Below are 20,670 nucleotides of genomic sequence, written 5' to 3' on the forward strand. Positions count from 1 at the left end.
GAAACCATCTTGATTTGCTAAAATTCATAAGTGACTGAATAGATTTAACTAAGACACAAACAGAATCACTAAGATCGGAACAGGTGTCAAAGTTGGGGCAAATAAAAATATAAAATAGAGGAGGCTAAATTTGCAGGTTTATTCAGTAGGACAGTGGACAAAAATTCTACTACATATGCTAACCCAAGAATGTAAATCAGTTATTAAAGCGTGACACAAAAATGGTTTCTCATTAAGTCAATAAAATCCTTTTTTTTTTTTTAATCCCAAACCCTCTGAACTATGATTAACAAGATAGTTTGATAAGTTAAGGTAGTTAGTGCATAACTACCCAGCAGTCCTCTGAAACCTGCCCACAAAATGGCTGCTTCCAGTGTTTGCACAAAGACTAAAACAATTTTCTTTAGATGAGTGTAGTCAGACATCCAAGCCACAGTACATTGTTTTCATAGTACCATATCTAACTCTGACATATTTTTCAGAGAGCTAGTCTTAGATTACAAGTGGTTACATCTTTGAAGTTGTGTGAAAGAAAAACCTGACGTGACTTGTAAAAAGAAAACAATTAGGGTGTGAATAAGGATTATATTTTTCATTGAATGTGTCTCCTTCATGTACAGGCTAGCCACTGGCATGACAATATGTATTTATATTCGCAGTGTGAATATAAATGTAAACTCAGACATATCCAAACTGCAACAAATCATTGTACTGGTTTAAAACACATTTCCGAAACAACATGTATAAATAAAGGAGCTTTCCTGTGTAAATATACATTAAAGCATATATAGAAAATATAAGTGATCAGAACTAATCCCCTGCAGCTTATAGGTCAGAGCTGAACATTCTCTTATCCCATGCCTGTCTATGTGCGGATGGTTTCTGTTTAGGCTTGTTTCCAACATTCCAATCTTACCTGGATTCACATCTGACCTCCAAAAACCTTTAAATATAACATTAAATCTAAAAGCTACAATGTACTATGTACACAATATAAAAGCTGTTTTTTGCAGATAAAAATACTTTAAAGCAAGACTAAAGCCTTTTCTTAAAAGACAATTCTGTGCAGGCATCATAATTATTGCAGAAAAGACATGCAATGTCTCTTTTGCAATAAAATAAACCTACCTGCTACTGAATTGCACACTTTAGTATACATTCCAGCGCTGTGCCCATGTGCCAGGATGATAGAACTCCTTAGCACGGGCGTTACATCATCCCACACCAGCCAATCAAGATAGCTGAAGACCAGCACCTGAAAGAAGCCAGGGAGAAGATCCCTTTTCCAGTGAGGGAACTTATGGGTGTCAGACCATTTGAGCTAAGGTAAGTATTGCAGACTTTAGTTCCACTTTACCAGGAATAATGGATAGTGTCTAAATTTAATCCTTTAGAATTATTTTAGATCCCCTTGTTTAGAGCAGGCATGAGACTAAAGGAGTCCTTACAAGATACATTTATAGCAGGAAGTGGTTGGATGTTTTCCAGGCTTTTCAGGAGATGTATTAGCAAATCTTCAATCACTGACTCATTTGCATAATAAATGTAGTCATTGGGCTGACAGATTGTCCACCTCAGCCATTCATTGTAGAGCAGAAAACATTTGGCCATGATAGTCAGCTCTGAATTTACCTATGGCCTGGAAATAATAAATCTGCATATGCACATACAAAGATTTAATATCATTGAGAATAAACAATGCACATTTTGCATTGCAGAACCATCATTTCGTGCTTTTGCTAAAAGCAATTGCTAAAAAAAAAAAAAAAAGTTATTTTTTTACACTGTAAACCTGTTACTGTTTTTTCGGCCTTGCCCTAAAGCAATTTTATCTCCAAAAATGTGACCTTTACATTTTTCCAGAATGAATGCATGCCCCCCTGTGCTTGCATGTTTTGAAATTGGGGTAATGCTGCATTTCCCCCACTGAGTGGCACTATAGAGACAGCCTACCTCTGTAAGGTCTTTGTGTTTACAGGTTGCTGCATGCAGTGTTGCCTTTCTGCCACTGGGTGGCAGTGTAGAAGCATAAGCTTTATGTATCATTTTGGGGTGCAGATTTAGTCTTTTTTAGAACAACAAAACAAATACATTATCTCCACATAGGGTGCACTCATGCAAGAACAACATATATGTTTTCAAAAGTTAGAGTTTTTCATGACATAGGTAAAGTAAAAGGCACTGTATTTCATTTTAAAAGTCAGACAATGTAGGCAATGTACTAAATATTTATCTGAAGCCAGACAATCTAGTCCCATTTAGCATTTATTTAGCATACAGTCACTGAAAAACCAAACACTTTATACATAAATATGTCCTTACAAAGGAATGGAGTGTTTTCTTAATAGCCACTAATCAGATTCAAGCTTTCAGGACAGGTCAGATGCTGATTGGTGGCTGATGAGTAAGTATAAGTACCTCTGGAGGACTGGATCATGCAGGATCCAAATGCCAAATAACTTATTTGCCAACTAATCTGGCACAATCATGCACATTTGCATTAGGTGCCTAGCAGACATCCCCAGTATTAGCCTTGCTTAGGGGAAAACATTAACGATCAGCTGGTAGAAATTCCCTCCTGAAGGATGATTCTTCCTCTCTCTCCATCACAGAGTTTGTGCCATGATTGAGTAGTGTCTATAGGTATACAAATGGTTCCAATGGTGCTAGAATCAGATGAATGTTTTCTGTAGGTACCTTTAGAGGCTCAGCTTTTTCAAAGTGACCTTCACCCCTGACAATTAAGTTATCACCTTAAATATTGTTCATTCACATCAGTCTGTGCCCTCAAGGAACTTCCAATCTAAGATCCCTAACTCACATACCTTCTTACATGCACACACATACTGGGGCTCAATTTAGGCAGGAGTCAATTAAGCTATCAGCATATCTTTAGACTGTGGGTGGAAATCAGGTTTCCCAGAGGAAACCCACACAGGGAGAACATGCAAACCCCATACATACAGTGTCTAGACTGGGATTCAAACTAGGGACCCAAGCACTGCAAAACAGAAGTGTTAACCACTCTTTTTACAAATAGTGTTTAATTGTGATAGTGTGTACAACATTAAATATCATACAGCAGGTGTAACTTTACAAGCAATATAAATAAGGTATTTTAATGTATATGTTAAGAAAGCATGTTATCTGATAAGTATGATTTATTATCTAGCAGAATAAACCTAAGTTATGCCTTATATACAAGAATAACATATCTCTGTAGACCTCTAAATCACAGAATGTAAGGAATTTAGCTGTCTTCTTTGATTTATGATCCACAGATGTAAGACTGATCAAATTAATATACAGTAGCATATTGGTTCTTTTATATAAATCACCCTAATCTATCTTGCTCACATAATAATAGAAGTGAAATCTTATACTAAACAACAAACCTAGTTTAGATTCATATTACAGTTCAGGCTTTGCTTAATAATACAGTATATATCCAGTGATAAGGCATGCAACCCATGGAATAGCCTTTTGGAACATAAATGTTATAAATCTTAATGGAATATAGCAATATAACTGAAGAATTATGCTCTCCTTACAGGGTGCTCGTGGTAATGATGGTCTGCCAGGTCCCGCCGGTCCACCAGTAAGTAATGTTTTGTAATATTTTATTTAGATTCCATAATTATTTTAGACAGGGCTTTTTTTTCAGCATGAACGTGGGGGAACGCAGCTAGGACACCTCCAGCACTGAATGTATCTAATGGCAAGTGGTGCTGGGGTGTGCTGGAGGGTCCATTGATGCTGGCTGCTGGAGGATCTTATGTTGCTTGGTGGTCCATTGTTGCTGGGAGGGATCTACTGTTGAGAGAGGGGTCTATTTTTTGCTGGCTGCTGGAAGATCTATTAATGCTGGCTGTTGGGAGATCTATTGTTGCTGGTGGGTCTATTGTTCCAGGGGTTGATCTGTTTATGTTAGGATGTATTCTGTTGCAAGGGTCTGTTGTTTCTGGAGGGGGGGGGGCTCTATTGTTGTTGGAGGATCTATTATGGCTTGGGGTACTATTTTACTTCTTTTTAAATTATCCCTAACAAACTCCATACAAATTATTTAGCACCACAAAATGATACTTGGTTCTGTTTTCTCTAAAAGGAGCAGTACTGGGAGGTGGGTAGAGGGTGGAACCAAGGGACAGTGCTCAGAGGTGGGTAGGGGGTGGAGACAAGGGATGACTTGGAAGAGGGGAGTACCTGCATCTGTTCTCTTGAGGGAAAAAAAGCCCTGGTTTTAGATATTAATTTATTTAGCATATTTGTTTGTTTAGATTTTAGTATATTTTCTAACACTTTTTAGATAGGTACCTTCACATGTAGTAATATAAAGGGTCCCCAGTCCAAAGTTAACAACAGTGAAGCCCTACTCCAATTATAAAGACTGAAGACCATAACAATATGATTCTCATAAAAAATAATTAGGGTGGACCTACTAAAGAAATAGAGAATGTTCATGTGGTTTATTGAATCAAGTGAAGCTATGTTCAAGCCTATTATTAAACCATATGTAAGGAAAAATCCAGTTTTTTAAAATACCTGGCACATATTTGGGTATTCTTAATGAACATAGCTGAACATTATTCACTCTGCTAAGTGAACATTCCCTACTTCTTTAATAAGTCACCCACATGGAGTTATACCAGAGTTCACCAGCAGGTGGCGCTGTAGAGTGTTGAGAAATCCTAAACTGTATGGGAGAGCTTTACTGTGCTGCAAAACAGAGATATCCCAAACAGATTAGCAACAGATAATCCCTTTATGTGATTGACTGTAACAATTTAATATTTTTAGGCAATATTTTTATTGGTGTATGGCAACTAATAATACGCTTTACAAAATGAGTGAACATTTTTTCTTTGGCATCTCCCAGCATGCTGGAACATTTCTACCATCCAAATGCCAAAGTTGCCTAGCCAATTTTTTTTTTTTCATCTGATCAATAGAAAAACAAAATAGGGGTAGGATTCAGAGCCACTTTAGCAACAATGACAATGCATGCAATTGCTGAATTTTCCTTAACCGATTATTATGGCCAAATAATTATTGGTGTTTAAATCAGTAATAATTGAGAACTGTTTGAGGAAGGAGAAGCAGTGTTTAGAAGTGGCACATATTTGTCTGATTGGGTACAATGTATGTGAACTGTATTGCAGAAGTCTCATTTCCTCTCCAGCTGTAAAAATACTTAGGGCTAAACAGTTTTAAGATTTGTCTGCCGGCTCGAAATCACAGCTTGTCTTTGTTTACAGGGACCTGTTGGCCCAGCTGGAGCTCCCGGATTCCCAGGTGCCCCTGGCTCCAAGGTATGTGTTAAGTTACAGCAATTTGTCTGCAGCCGCTCAACAATGACATGTAGATGTGCAGAAAACCAGACAGACAATGAAGGAGACCAGACAGAATACATTCTTTACAAGTGGATACATTGAAACAATGGGAAATGTGCCATAGGCCTAAGCTGATTGGCTGTCATTATTGTATTGATGTTTTCCCAATATGTAAAATGGAACCGATAAGTGCTGTGAATGTCTGAGCTGTTATGTGACTGAATGCAGACAGTGAAGGTTTGGGCAAACACATGCATCAGAAACATACATAATACTATATAAATCATAAATACAATGGGGGGGATGTTCTCATTACCCCTCCCCCATTCTTTATACTTCATAAGAAAAATTATCATTACTCCCCTTTATATGTCATAAATGATAAATACCATTTATTATTATTATTATTATTATACAGGATTTATATAGCGCCAACAGTTAGCGCAGACATTACAGTTACATTACAATTTGGTACAAGAGGAATCAGAGGGCCCTGCTCATTAGAGCTTACAATTTAAAAAGGAAGGGTCAATTGATACAAAAGGGAATAGCTGTGGGGGGATGAGCTCATGGAGGAAATAAAACAGTGTTAATTAGAAGCAGGATAGGCTTCTTTAAAGAGAAGGGTTTTCAGGGATTGTCTAAAGATGGATAGATTAAAAGACAGTCGGACAGATTGGGGTAGGGAGTTCCAAAGGATGGGAGAAGCTCTGGAGAAATCCTGGACATAAGGAAATATTATCATTACCCTCTCCCCCTTTTTATACTTCATAAATGATATATTTCATATGGAAATATTATAATTACCACCTAACCTTCCCTTCTTTATACTCCATAAATGATACATTTGATAAGAAAATATTATCATTACTCCCTCCTCCCTTTATACTTTATACATGACAAATACCATAAGGAAATATTATCATTACCCTCTTCCCCCTTCATAATGATCAATTTAATATGGAAATAATATAATTACCATTCATCCCTCTCCCCTTTATAATTCATAAATTATAAATTTGATATGGAAATATTATAATTACCAACCAACTTACCCCACTTTATACTTCATAAATGATGCATTTGATAGGGAAATATTATCCTTCCCTATCCCTTATACTTCATAAATTTTAACTCAGATAGTGAAATATCATTAACCCCTCCCCCTTCCATTTTATAAATGTTACATTCAATAGGGAAAAATTATCATTGCCCCAGTTTATACTTCATAAATGATAAATACCCTAAGGAAATATTATTATTACCCTCTCCCCTTTTTATACTTCATAAAGTATAAATTTGATACAGAAATATTATAATTACCACACAACCTATCCCTCTTTATACTTCATAAATTATACATTTGATAGGAAAATATTATCATTACTCTCTCCTCCCTTTATACTCTATACCTGATAAGTTTCTTAAGCAAATATAATTCCCTCCTTCCCTCTTTGTACTTCATAGATGATCAATTTGATGTGGAAATATTATAATTATCAATCAACCTACCCTGCTTTATACTTCATAAATGATAAATTCAATGGAGTAATATTTTGATTACTCTCTCCTCCTTTTATGCTTCATAAATGATAAATTATAGGGAAATATTATCATTGTCTCCTCGACCCTTTGGACCCTTGTTTATTACAAAAATACATTTTCTAAAAGATGATGAACATTTACATAACATAGACCTTTTTCACACTCAGCCTAGTTAAAAAAATGCAAACTTTTATCCAGTGATATGTCTGAGCAGTATGTGTCTGATGTTAAATTTCTCCCCAAAGCTCGATGCATTTCTTGGACTTTGGTCCATTTCATCAGGAATTTATTAGCAGAACATATGTGTACTTCACTGGATAGGGCTGGGTCCAGGGATGTCCAAACCAGAACCCCACAGGGGGACAAAATAGGTGAACACTAGGATTGGAAAAATGCAGGGGGATCCACACGAAAATATAATATGTATAGGAAATGTATGAATTGTTTTTATGGTATGTGGTTTACATAAAGTATAATATCTGATGCATGATGGCGCATGCTAAAAGGGTTTACATTAATCCACTTAACGTCTCATTAAAAGGCCATTTAATCACCACAGGTTTTTAAAGAAGCATGTGTTTCTAGTATAGGAGTACAACCTGTGTGTATTCACCCAGCAGCATTTTTCTATTTGAAGATGCCAGCTAGTTAGCAATATCCAGTAATGGTAGGATATTACTAGAGGAAGCAGACATTGTCTAGCTTGGACAAGTATTATAAATTCAGATTGGAATGTAATTTAATTCACCAGTCATTGGTTTACCCAACAACATGGCTGCCCTTCAGTGCACGTCTATGATTTAAATATATGTAAAATGACAACTATGACATTGCACTAGCAGCATGCAAGAAGTCACCATATACAGAACAGTGCACATTCTCGCCACTGGAGGGCAGACTTGCAAAAGGTCATGTTCAGTGGATGTGGCTTGTTCAGTTAGTTTATAGCATTTCAGGGTAGTTTTAACATAGTTTATTACTTTTTTATAGAGTTATTACTTAATCCCACAGCAATAGAAGTCATTTAACAACACTTTATTCTATATTTAATTGTTTTGTTTACTGTTATGAATGCTTCAGTGCTGTCTGGGAATTTTCTTTAGTTGCGTTATGTGGTATTTAATGCATGTGAGACCAAAACACTTCCTTTAATGATTGTGCCTTGACCTTACACCTGGTCAGTTCATGGTGGACAAATTCTTCTCTAAGCACTTAAAGGGATTAGAGCAGAGCAATAGGGGGCCGAGAGGTTCAAACTAAGGACAAAAAAAGAGAGCACAATAAGGTTGGGGAACACATTGCCACAAGCTCCTCGAAGTGTTCAGAGAACTTCAATAGCAATCTCTGTTATTTTTGGTCTCAAGTTTGTATTCCCAGGAGTCTCGGTTCATGGGTAACCATAGTAACCAGACAGCAGAGGGGTCTGGCCTGGAATTCCTATAAACAAGGCTCTTTGTCTAAGGAGACAGGGAAGAAAGCATCAGGGCATGAATAAAACAATGATTCCAACAAACTAAGGTCACACAGCTTCAGGAGTCACGTAGACGTTTCACTAAAGGGATGCAAATATTTCCGCAGAAAGACTATTTCTATCGGTATTAGGGTATTTTTCTTAAAAATGTACAATGGTATACAATGATCACTGCAAGAAGCATGCAACTGAGAACAAACTAGGCAAAAATGTTCCATGTACCACCCATCCTAATTGCAATATACACTCTACCTGATTTTATGAATTATTAATATTCTGTACCTCTGTGGGCCTCATACATAAAAGTACCTTAAAGAATATTATTATTATTCAGGATTTATATAGTGCCAACAGTTTGCACAGCGCCTTACTAAATTAAGAGGGGGGAACAAAGGGCCTTGCTTGTAAGAGCTTGTAAAGGAAAAGTTCCAAATGAAGGGAAAGTAATATTTACTCACTCAGATTGAATGACGAAGCCCATGTATACTTCTCTAAAATTATTGACATAAATTGCAAGTAGATATTCCAGGGTAGGTCATCTACTCCATCTATTCCAGGAGTAGACATCTACTTTTTGGTCATCTGCTGTAGTAGTAATCTTGTTAGCCATTGATTCATGTGGAAAGTTTGGAGTTTAACCACTTCAATACAGGATACTTTCACCTCCCTTCCTGCCCAGGCCAATTTCAGCTTTCAGCCCTGTCACACTTTGAATGACAATACTCAGTCATGCAGTACTGTACCCAAAATTTTAATTTTTATCATTTTTTAAATGTGTTTTTGAGAGAGATAGAGATTTCTTTTGGTGGATTTTTATCACCACTGTTTTTTTTTTAATTATTTCCCTTATAAATGAAAAAAGACTGAAAATTTGGAGAAAAAAAAAACATGTTTTTCTTTATTTCTGCTTTAAAATTTTGCAAATAAATAATCTTTCTTCAAAAATGTAGGCCAAAATGTATTCTGCTACATTTTGTGTAATAAAAATAACCCAAATCACTGTATAATATTTAGTCTGTAGGAAAGTTATAGAGTCTAAAAACGATGGTATATACATATTTGAAAAATGATAATTCCTGACTGTACTCTAATTACTTAAGGCCCCAAAATGCCAAAACAGTACAAATACCCCTCCAAATTACCCCTTTTTGGAAAGTACACATGGTACAGCTGCACTGGCCATGTCTGTACCATGTAATCACTGTGACCAATTACAGAGTTCATCACAATAGTGTAGAATGAATAGCTACAAATGAAAGCAATTCTGTGTGTAAAACTGTCATGTGATCACTGTGATTGAATACTGACATTACAAAGTACCGGGGCCGGCTTGGTACAATGATCGGTGTTCCATTGTGTCCAGTGGACACAGTGGGTAACAGATCGTGCCACTGTGCGCCCCTCTAGGGCAAGCCCAAGGAGTATGACTGGCAGGACATCATGTGACATCTATCCGGAAAAGCAGTTAAGCGGTTAAGTAATGCCCTTTAGCTTTCAAAGTTTAGCTTTAAAGTTTTTTGTCCAGTCAAAGCTTTTTTTTGTGTTTTAGAGTTTTGGGATGGCGCTTTAATGAATTACTGTTTGGTTTTTAGTGCTATCTGTGCCTCCTTTCCAGATGTTCCCTTACTCCTGTCTGGTGAAACCATGGTCAACATGACAATAAGGGCCTGTGTCAGGGGGCTTTTGTTTGCTTCAAGCAGGTTTTGCATTTCCATACAAGTCAAGGGGAATGCAAGACCTACTTTAAGATGGTCAGATACAAGTCATAAGGAGGTCAACTGCAGGACAAATATACCTATCACTGAAATTTAATGATCTCAGAAGCATCTCAAACTCATGCCAAACCAATGCCTTTGACACAAGTCCAAAGTCTGTGAACGCATACCTTTAGTGTGGGGTAGTCTCTAAAATGGAACCCATATAAAGGTAAAAACCTAATAGGGATTATTATCCTTCCCTGCTCTATTCAAAAATAAAAATAAACTACGTTTTGGCTAGGCTTACACTATGAGTTATTAAAGATGCAAGCTTTCATAACTCATTAGGTACATCCTTAGGTCTTTACCACAAAAGTCCTGCACATATTTATGAAAGATTACATGAATCTTTAGACATAGAAAAATGTTCACATAAATATGCACAAATTTATGCATCATCGTCTGCACTTGCTGTGACCAAGATGTTGTTAACAACCATGGTCACAGTGATGTAGCTGCAAGCCCAGGACATTGACTTCCAGCAGTATCACTTTGGTACAAAGTTACCTAATACATTTAAAAAACAAGTCATAAATGGGCTAAAAGAACAATACAGATGTTTCATTTATAGAAGTCAAGGGAACTGGAAAATATACTATAATGGTAAACTGAAAGAGCATTATTCTAGCACTTTAAGGTGTAATACACCAAATGAGTCACTAGATGGAGAAGACATTCACTTTCCCACACTACTGAGCATATTAAACATAAGACTGTAAGCATAATAAACCTTAAGTGGTCAGCCACAAATCTCAACCACAAGATTAGTCTGGCTGTGTTAATATTTTTTTATTTCCAAATATTCGGATGTGAATGATATTCTTTTTCATTCAGCCTTTTAACAGGAGAAAACCTTTTATTCTGATGTAATGCATTACCTCAGATTTGATTCTTTTAGGAATGTAAATATAAATGAAGCCCATTTAAAACTTTTACAGCCTGGTGAAGCACATATTCTTCTAAAACAATCATAACACATTACAGCAGAGCTAGCATAGCTGTTTAATAAAAACTTGTCAATAAATAATCTATAACAAGCCTGAAAAATAATTGCATAATTATGATAGAGTCACTAGGCTTGGCATACTCTTGGTATGGAATTATTATTCTTGATTCATATATACTTTTAGGTTATTATTTTTTTAAACATTCATGTACAATAAAAGTACATATTTACTGATATCATAGGCCCAAGGTATTTTTACAAATATATACGTTTTTTTTATCATATTAATAATATTATCATCAGTCAACCAAATGCTACTGTCTGTATTTAGTCTTCTCCAAGTATTGAATCTCTTCACTATTATTTTAATATTCAGAGTATCAAAGTTATATTATGGATCGTATTAAATATTATTAATGATATCAATGAAGGATGTAATAAGATAATAACCAGTATTATCTATTTTTTTTCAGGGTGAAGCTGGTCCCACTGGCGCTCGTGGTCCTGAGGGTGCTCAGGGTTCTCGTGGAGAGTCTGGAACACCTGGATCACCTGGACCTTCTGGTGCATCTGTAAGTGTTCAGTTGTTCATACTTAGGTATAGATAATATTATTGGTCTGTCATATCCTACTGATTCCTAAAGGTCTTAGTATTAAACAGACTTATATACAGAGGTGTGCCTGAATGCATACTTCTGTTTCTTTATGCAAAACCTTGGGGGTCCTACAAAATTGGGGGTCCTACAAAATTTCCTAATTTTTAAAAGCAACTACTTTACATTAAACAATATAACAAAATGTCTTTTAACTAACAAGCATTATGGGAAAAAATGAATGTGAGAAACACGTTGGACCCAGTGCAGCGTTTAAGGGGCTGCTGTTCTGCTGATTGCTGGTTCCTCTGTTGTCTCTGTTTTTATACTTCTACATATGGGTATTACTCCTAGCACTGATATACCAGTTAGTAATCAGTTCATAAGGGGACATAAAGCGGGGTATGCCTGTATGTCATAATAAACATAGAATTTGATAGCCATAGAAACAAGGAGTCAAGAAATTCCCACGTCTAATTGTTATTACATATACTAAAGAAATAGGCCCCTGCCACTTGTGTGATAATACTCCAGAATGCACTTCAAAATAACTGAAATAGCAATACTGAGAAATATTCACCACACCGACATTCTATAAAGACGTGTTTCAAAAATGAGCTGATTAACAAACACTAGACATGTGTTGTTAATGTGGTATATACTACCAGAGCTAATATATTGATATTAAAACATATATACATATAATCAGAACCAGCCTCCACTTACACTTTTTTTCATTGGTTTTCAAGTAATTAATGTAAAATTATATTGATTAAACCACTGCGTTTCCTTTATAGGGCAACCCTGGTACTGATGGTATCCCTGGAGCTAAAGGTTCAACTGTAAGTATCTCCCACTATTTATGATGAGTAATGTGATTTATTTAGATAAAGAGTCGTTATTCAAGAGATGCTCTTTTTAAATGATTATTAGTTAGTCACTGTTTAATTCATTTTAGCATTTGTTTACAGTTATATAATATATTATAACTCTCTGTCCTGTAGGGTGCTCCTGGTATTGCTGGTGCTCCTGGTTTCCCCGGCCCACGTGGTCCTCCCGGGCCACAGGGTGCCACTGGCCCTCTTGGTCCCAAAGGTCAATCGGTAAGTCTATTATCTAATGTCTTGGGCTTCTGACATTAAATATGACTGCTACTTATGCATACTGTCCTTATTTCTAGACTGTTATTAACAATACTTGATAATTTGTAATCCATAGGTACATTATCTAACAACAAGTCAGTATTATGGATCATGTAATAACTAGTATTTTATTTCTGTTTATCTTAGGGTGACCCCGGTGTTGCAGGTTTTAAGGGTGAACAGGGTCCTAAGGGTGAACTTGTAAGTACCTAAATCTTAAATACTTTTTTAATTTTAAATGTCACATTTTTCCAAGTTTACTTTGTATCTCCTTTTATTTTTTGTGACACTCTCATAATAAAATAACTTAAATATCAGGTATATACAAAAACTCTGTATTGTAAAAACAGACTTTGTGTTAAAGTGAAATATGAGTTTGTATATATTTAAGGAAAGTATCTATCAATTACAAGCAAGCATTGCATGCCAACATTCCAGAGATAATTTGATGTATACGTTTATTAAGGCTTGCTATTGCTTACTAGTTCAAAGTAAAATTGTTAGCATTTAGTTCATTTCAAACTATTCATAATACTAATTGTACTTTAGCATTTACAATCTCAAAACTGTAAATATATAATTCTTATAAATATACTATTATTAACACATTTTTCTGTAATATTTTACAAGAGGGTATACAGTAAGCCTAGTATAGCCAAGTCACTTAATACAGTACAACAGTTTGCATTGCGCATTGCTGATGGGTCTATCTGTTTGATTTTAGGGACCTTCAGGTCCTCAGGGTGCTCCTGGTCCAGCTGGAGAAGAAGGTAAAAGAGGTCCCCGTGGTGAGCCTGGCGCAGCTGGTCCTATTGGTCCTAATGGTGAAAGAGTAAGTTTAACTTACAGTTAAAAATCATGAAGCTAAAAACTGTTCAAACTATACAGGTTCACACTATAAGCCGCATGTGAATCATACAGGAGTTGCACTGCATTCCTATGCAATTCACATGCAGTCCAATGAGGTGTGATTTGAGCTCATTCATTTTGAATGGGCTCAAATTGTACCGCATTGTACCAAAGAAGTGCAGGCACTTTTTTAGGAGCCGTACCGCAACTAGATTGCATGGTTATTTTTGTACCATAAAACCCAGTGAAGCCATACTGCACTGCATTTGCTATGCATTTGGGATGTCAATAACTTTGTATTGACACCTGTAGTGGATCGCAAACGTAGTGCGATTGCAATGCAGTGTGGGAAATGTGCAGGGATTGTTGTATTTCCTGCACCGCATATCTGTGAACCTAGGCTAAGGGCCCAAAATGGATAACATCACACATACATAAGGTCATGTAAAAAAATTAAGTACACTTCATGAAAATTAAAAATTGTTGACTTATTAGACAGATGGACTCACATTCTCATCAAGCACACTGTGATATGATACAGACTTCATGGTTGACTTGATGGGGCTGGTTTACTAAATGCATATAGGCTGTTCACTTTGCAAGGGAAATTTTCCCCAAAGCTTAGTAAATGCCGAAAGAATTCACTTTGCAAAAAATACCATATTACATGCATTGAAACAAACCTTTTTTTTTTGCTTGCACGTGATTGGATGATAGAAGTCAGCAGACCTTCACCTCATTCACTTAGCTCTGGGGAAAATTACCTTGCAAAGTGCAACTTAATTTGCAAAGGAAACTATCTATTTGCCTTTAGTAAATCAACCCTGCAAGCTGCCTATTCCCTTGGAGCAGCAAAACAATAACATTTCCCCCACCATGCTTTACTGTTAGTATGAGGTTCTCATCCTGAAATGCTGTCTATGGTTTACTGTTACTGTGACCAAACAACTCAGATGCAGTATCTGATTGTAGATGGATGCACTTTGACATGAACTGTTGCAAGAGATACCTGCATATGCTATGATAAAATGTTGGTCTTTCTGGACTTTTTTCACATCAAACATTCAGATCCTGGGCAAACCAGGCCTGGACAAATTAGCAGCCGCTGGAAATCTATGTTAATTGTAAATTATTTTCCTTAAGTTTCAATTGAAATAACTTGGCAACTTTTTTAAATAGTTTTTCAGACTAACAGGCATCTATAACCTTGATACTGAGGGCCTTAGAGAGTTCACTTGACCATAGTGATGCCACACATGTTAATAGCAAAGAGAACACCAAACCCTAGATGTGTGAGGGTAAAATAAGACAGATTATACCTGCATACTCTCTAAGGAGATTCTAATTATTGTCACCTAATTTTGAACATCTAATTCTACTGCTACGATAAGTGTTGGGATGTACTTGCAGTACTTTTTTCAATATGACAAATCTGCATTTATATTAATTCATAATGAGAATGAGTACGTCATTTTATGTCTCATTTATTCAAGTATATCACATTTATCTGTAGCCACTGTTTGAAAGAAGATCTAATGTTTGCCAGTTTAGATATGATGAAAAAGCCAACAATTTGCACCGGGTGTTCTTATTTTTTCACATGACTGTATATATGAAGAAATGCATGGTTGAAAGCCAAGAAAATTATTGGAAAAAATATATATGTGCATCCCTAAGATAAGGATATCCTGAAAACTAAAATGAGATTTAGATATTACAGTCAATTAGGTTGTCTCTTTACAGTCAATGGGGTTGGCCATTTACTTAGCAAGGGAATTTTCCCTTAACATAGTGAATGTGTGTGTTTTCAAAGACTTTTCAAATTCAAGTATTTTAAAATGTTTCTAAGAAATTTTAAAGTGATTTTTCTGCTCAACTGTCACCCAATTTCTCTCTGCACAGTAAAACATATCAAATGGGCAGTGGTGCTAAATAGAAACTTTTGCTTTTGTTTCTTTTTTTTCTATTTATTCAGTAAGTATGGCTGGCCCTACATACAGACATTCCCCAAATTATGACAGACAGGGAGAGAAAACATTTGGGCTCTGTGCCTCATTAAAAAAGAGGCACTTTAGTTGGCTTGGTGCTTCCAGAAGAGGACCAAAAAGAGAGCCAAAAGCACTTATCATTTGTTTTATTACACTTTATTTTGCGGTCAACAGGAAAAGCTGTTGAAAGGGCTGGTGTTTTGAGGGGAGGATTGTTTTTTAAGTCCAACTTTTAAAGCAACCTATGAATGAAGGTAACATATTTTTGCTGCAACATAGCAGGAACTCCCAAACTCAGACATCTTGCTGTGTCTCATGTGTTTTGGGCTGGTATTGTTTGTCATAAAGATATACTAAATATTAGAAAAAGGCATACATAGGTAAGCCCCCTCATCTGACTTGAAATTTCAACAATTGTTCTGCTTTATTTTTATTTCTAGGGTGCTCCTGGAAATCGTGGTTTCCCTGGTCAAGATGGGCTTGCTGGTCCCAAGGTGAGTGCAACGACAAAATAAGAAGACAAGAATAATATAGTTAGCTAGTATTAGATAGTTTAACTAAAGATATGACTTTTGTATTGAGATGCCACATAATCCTACAATGTTCAGTGGCATATTTTTGAACCAGAAGTAAAGTAGTAAAGTATTTATAATTCAGTTAAACAAGTATTGCTTTGGCTAAACTTCCTAACACAAGGTTATTTGTGCTAATTGACAAGTTTCTTCTGTTTTAGGGTGCTCCTGGTGATCGTGGTGTCCCTGGTCTTGGTGGTCCAAAAGGAGCTAATGGTGACCCTGGACGTCCAGGTGAACCTGGTCTCCCAGGTGCTAGAGTAAGTACAAATAAATTGGCAAGTTTGATATGGAATTAGGATAGTGGCCTCAGAAAACACTAGATAACATACAAATTTCAAGAGTGGATGTTTGTGCCCTATACTGATGTAGTGGGTACAGTGATTCCAGTTGTGACACATGTCAGATAATTGGAGTATTATGGGGAATAGGTAATAGAATATTCTGCTGCGAAAAATTTCACTACCTTAAAATGATCCTCACACATTTCTCTAGGGACTAGGCTGATTGAGCATTTTTAGTTGCACTACACTTATGATCAGATGCTAAAACAATCAAATAGTATGATGCATAGCCACAGACATCCACTTTTGCACCATGTATATGGAAGATAATGGCTATCATACACACCATAGTATCTTAGAGTATCAGGAAGTATTCCATTCTCCCTTATGACTTCTCCTGAACTGGACTCTTTTTTTTTATATAAAGCTCTTGGATAAATAAACAAAGAACTACAGTGTTCAGTTAGTCAATACTGTAAAACATAACCTTTCCAAACCAACTTTCAAATCTAGGACTGTCATTGCAAAATGAATTGTATATTGATGAGCATTTCATTTCCAATAGGGTCTTACTGGTCGCCCTGGTGATGCTGGTCCTCAAGGAAAAGTTGGTGCAACTGTAAGTATATTTCACATCCTAATTTGATATAAAATGTACTGAAATATCATTAATTAATATACACTTGTTTTATATTGAAGTTAATAAAAAACCCACCAGGTTGATGACTTGATGTTGTTGCTTCTAGGGTGCTGGTGGTGAGGATGGCCGTCCAGGACCTCCTGGTCCACAAGGTGCTCGTGGACAACCTGGTGTCATGGGTTTCCCCGGACCTAAGGGTGCTAATGTAAGACACATCTACATATTTTTTTCAAATATATATATATGAGTATACTTATGTGGCCAATTAGTGAAAATGAATATGGAGTGTAGGGGATTACAAGATCATGCAGCAATATGTAGAATGGGTTTCCCCTGCGATTATCATCTCGCTGCTTGACCATTGTTGCCACTAGCCTATTGTGTTTTGAGAAAGAGAAACATGAAGATACCCTTTCAAGATAATAAAAAAAACTGGCACAATGACAGTTATACAAACCAGTGCAAGTGCCAGTGAAACATTGAATTAGATGTGCTGCAGTTTTGTAAATGAAACGAGACAAAATTATATTCAATTGGAAACAGAGTAAATGCAACTTTAGCTAAAGAAAAATAAATTTGGAAGATATGATTTATTGCTTTTTACTAGGGTAAATACGTAATACTGCATATGAATGTAATGTATCCTTGATACCTTGATTCCAACAGGTAACATACTTAAAGCTTGAACTTCATATTTTATGCACAGCTATTTACTTGTATGCTGTGGATAGCCTTAGTAGCCTGCATTGTAAGTAGCAGGAGGTCAAATTACACATCACAACCAACTCAGTCAGAGAAAGGACACCCCTCTTTTTCTCAGCTAGTAGATATAGACTTAAATGGATGTTCATTTAGACAGGGGCTGTGAACAAGTGAAAAGGCAGTGCTGGGCTTCCTTATTAGAAAGCCCACCATGCCCTGCAAACTAAATCTCATGGGATCCCCGTTTTATTAAATGTTTAGTTGGAAAAAAAATAAGATTCATTACAAAAAATGTGTAAAGAATGCTTTATGTTCTATGTACCCAAAGATATCATCAATAATCTGGCACCTGCCAGGAAGTAGATGTGTCCATGATCATAATGAAATAATACTAAATAAAGGGACAATTCTCATGTTGTTGGCAGATGACATTTAAACTCACACATTTCATATTCTTATCATTGAAGACCATTGTTAATTGGCTAAATTTGCAGATTGTTTTTCAAATGATTGTTTTTGACTGTTTTACTATTTACTAACCTATATTATAAGGGATAATAATCATTAAACTTACCTATCTGATATTATTTTCAAACAGGGTGAAGCTGGCAAGCCTGGTGAAAAAGGATTGGTTGGTGCCCCTGGTCTAAGAGTAAGTACATATATGTCCTCAGGATATACCTTTTTATTTATGATCATTGAATCAGATTATTATTATTATTATACAGGATTTATATAGCACGGCGCTTTACAACATGAGGGCAGACAGTACAGTTACAATACAATTCCATACAAGAAGAATCAGAGGACCCTGCTCATTAGAGCTTACAATCTAGGAAAATAAACCTTTCCTAACATTCCATGTTGTAGCACAAGTGTTAAGATTTTAGGCCATGAAAGATATGGCTATTTCCAAATAGGCATGTTTGCCAGTATATAGGTTAATTAGGAATGAGGTTTGGTGCAATTGGGGTAGGTCGTTACAATTTGGAAGTATTGAAAAGTATAGTTTACCTATACTTTTGTAATATGGATTACAGTGATGTAAGGCGAATATACCCACATACAATAGGCACCCAGCTGCTTCTAGCTTCATTCCAAAAATGTGTACCTAAAATAAAACAGTATACCACACTGATATTAAGTTGACAGAACCATGATAGTGTTTTCACTAATTGTATAGTACTTTTATTTTATATATATATATATATATATATATATATATATATATATATATATATAAAAAACACAAAAAAAATATTTTATTTATTTTATGCATACTTTTTGGTACTTAATCTCCCCCATTTGTATGTTTAAGATTAAAAATTGTTATAGCAAAACTAACATGAAATTCTTTTCTTTTCAAGGGTCTGCCTGGAAAAGATGGTGAAACTGGTTCTCAAGGCCCATCTGGCCCAGCTGTAAGTTCCTCTATCAGTTGGTTAAAATAAAAAAATAAGAAAAATAATGATAAATTGCAATCTGCAATCTAAATAGCATGATATTTTCAGATCATAAAATAAATGGCCTCCTAATAAAGTCATATCATGATAGATTCTAATTTAGAACATTAGACACTTGTCTTAAAAGAAGTTCCAATAACGTATATTCAACCTGTTTACTATAGCAGAGCATGGTCTTAAAGTGCACTAGCACAGAAAAAACAGATAAACCAAAAAGGTGTTTTCTGGTTGATTAGCATTGTTTATTCTTCCTGATGTTTATGAAGAAAATCTTGTCTTAGAGCACTAATGTGCAGCAAGACATATTGAACTGAATAGCTAAAAAGCACTCTATACTACTGTGAGATATGCCATGCTAAATAGAAGGCATTGATTTTCCAGTACTATAGCATTAACTATATATTTTAATTCACAAACTAACGAAGTAAAAACCTTCAAGTCTAAGTACAGGCAGTTTCTAACAATGCTGGGAGTTTAGTGTATAGCATCACTGTATAGTTGTTCACTGAATGTTTTATTTTAATTAATATATTTCTATCTAAAATATTGCACATTTAATGCAAATGTCATGCTAATAGCTGTATCATCTTTAAGGGTCCTGCTGGAGAAAGAGGTGAACAAGGTGCTCCCGGTCCTTCTGGCTTCCAGGTAAGTCCATGTAGATGCTTATAGTTTGCATTATTGCTCAAAAAACTGTATTCATTTTCAGTTTCTGAGTTACATAAATGTAATTGATTTTGTTCTTTTACATTTTCTAGGGTCTTCCTGGACCTCCAGGTCCTCCCGGTGAGGGTGGCAAGCCAGGTGACCAGGTAAGCCATTTTCATTATGTAACAACAACTATCTGTGGTTAATGTACTATGGTTAAGAAAGTGAACCTTCAAGATTGACAAAGACAGACCATCATGGCTCCAACAGTTATCAGTGATTCACAATCCTAAAATAAAATGCTATATCATAAGTAATTTCCATTTATATTTTAGCATTTCAAATTTTGTCAAATATACAGAAAAGCATTAACTATAATCATGATAGCCAAACATAAGCTATATACTCTATAGAGCCATACATACAATAATTGCTGCTGTAGTTTCAGACAATTGGCAGGACATCATAATTTTCATGGTGTAAAATATACCATGATGTTTCATTAACAATTCCATTATTACCAAACGTACTGGATATGCTGCTATATGCAGTAAAAATGGCAGAAAATAACCATTTTTTGTGTGTAGTCATTTCCTGGCTGCACAAACAAACTTTTATCATAGCACAGCTGATCAATAACATAATGTAGTTCTGAACAATTTAATTTCATATTCTCCTCTTCTGTGGATGTTCAAGCAGAAGGATTTCAATATATAGTACTAATCTGACCATTTAATGCC

General features: G+C 35.7%; 1 protein-coding gene across 2 annotated transcripts in view; it reads left to right on the forward strand.

Annotated features, from left to right (window-relative positions):
• COL2A1 (collagen type II alpha 1 chain) overlaps window positions 1-20,670 on the forward strand; it is a 61,385-nt gene that overhangs the window by 18,221 nt on the left and 22,494 nt on the right. For both annotated transcript variants that reach the window (XM_077483746.1, XM_077483747.1), the window contains 15 exons: window positions 3,554-3,598; window positions 5,256-5,309; window positions 11,523-11,621; window positions 12,440-12,484; window positions 12,647-12,745; window positions 12,932-12,985; window positions 13,509-13,616; window positions 16,062-16,115; window positions 16,355-16,453; window positions 17,043-17,096; window positions 17,224-17,322; window positions 18,418-18,471; window positions 19,187-19,240; window positions 19,877-19,930; window positions 20,041-20,094. In XM_077483746.1, coding sequence (XP_077339872.1) covers window positions 3,554-3,598; window positions 5,256-5,309; window positions 11,523-11,621; window positions 12,440-12,484; window positions 12,647-12,745; window positions 12,932-12,985; window positions 13,509-13,616; window positions 16,062-16,115; window positions 16,355-16,453; window positions 17,043-17,096; window positions 17,224-17,322; window positions 18,418-18,471; window positions 19,187-19,240; window positions 19,877-19,930; window positions 20,041-20,094 — 1,026 coding nt within the window. The remainder of the gene's footprint in view (window positions 1-3,553; window positions 3,599-5,255; window positions 5,310-11,522; window positions 11,622-12,439; window positions 12,485-12,646; window positions 12,746-12,931; window positions 12,986-13,508; window positions 13,617-16,061; window positions 16,116-16,354; window positions 16,454-17,042; window positions 17,097-17,223; window positions 17,323-18,417; window positions 18,472-19,186; window positions 19,241-19,876; window positions 19,931-20,040; window positions 20,095-20,670) is intronic.

The sequence above is a fragment of the Lithobates pipiens genome, unplaced genomic scaffold, assembly GCF_037356315.1.
Source record: "Lithobates pipiens isolate NorthernLeopardFrog02 unplaced genomic scaffold, aLitPip1_a1.2 Scaffold_16, whole genome shotgun sequence".
Lineage (NCBI taxonomy): Eukaryota > Metazoa > Chordata > Amphibia > Anura > Ranidae > Lithobates > Lithobates pipiens.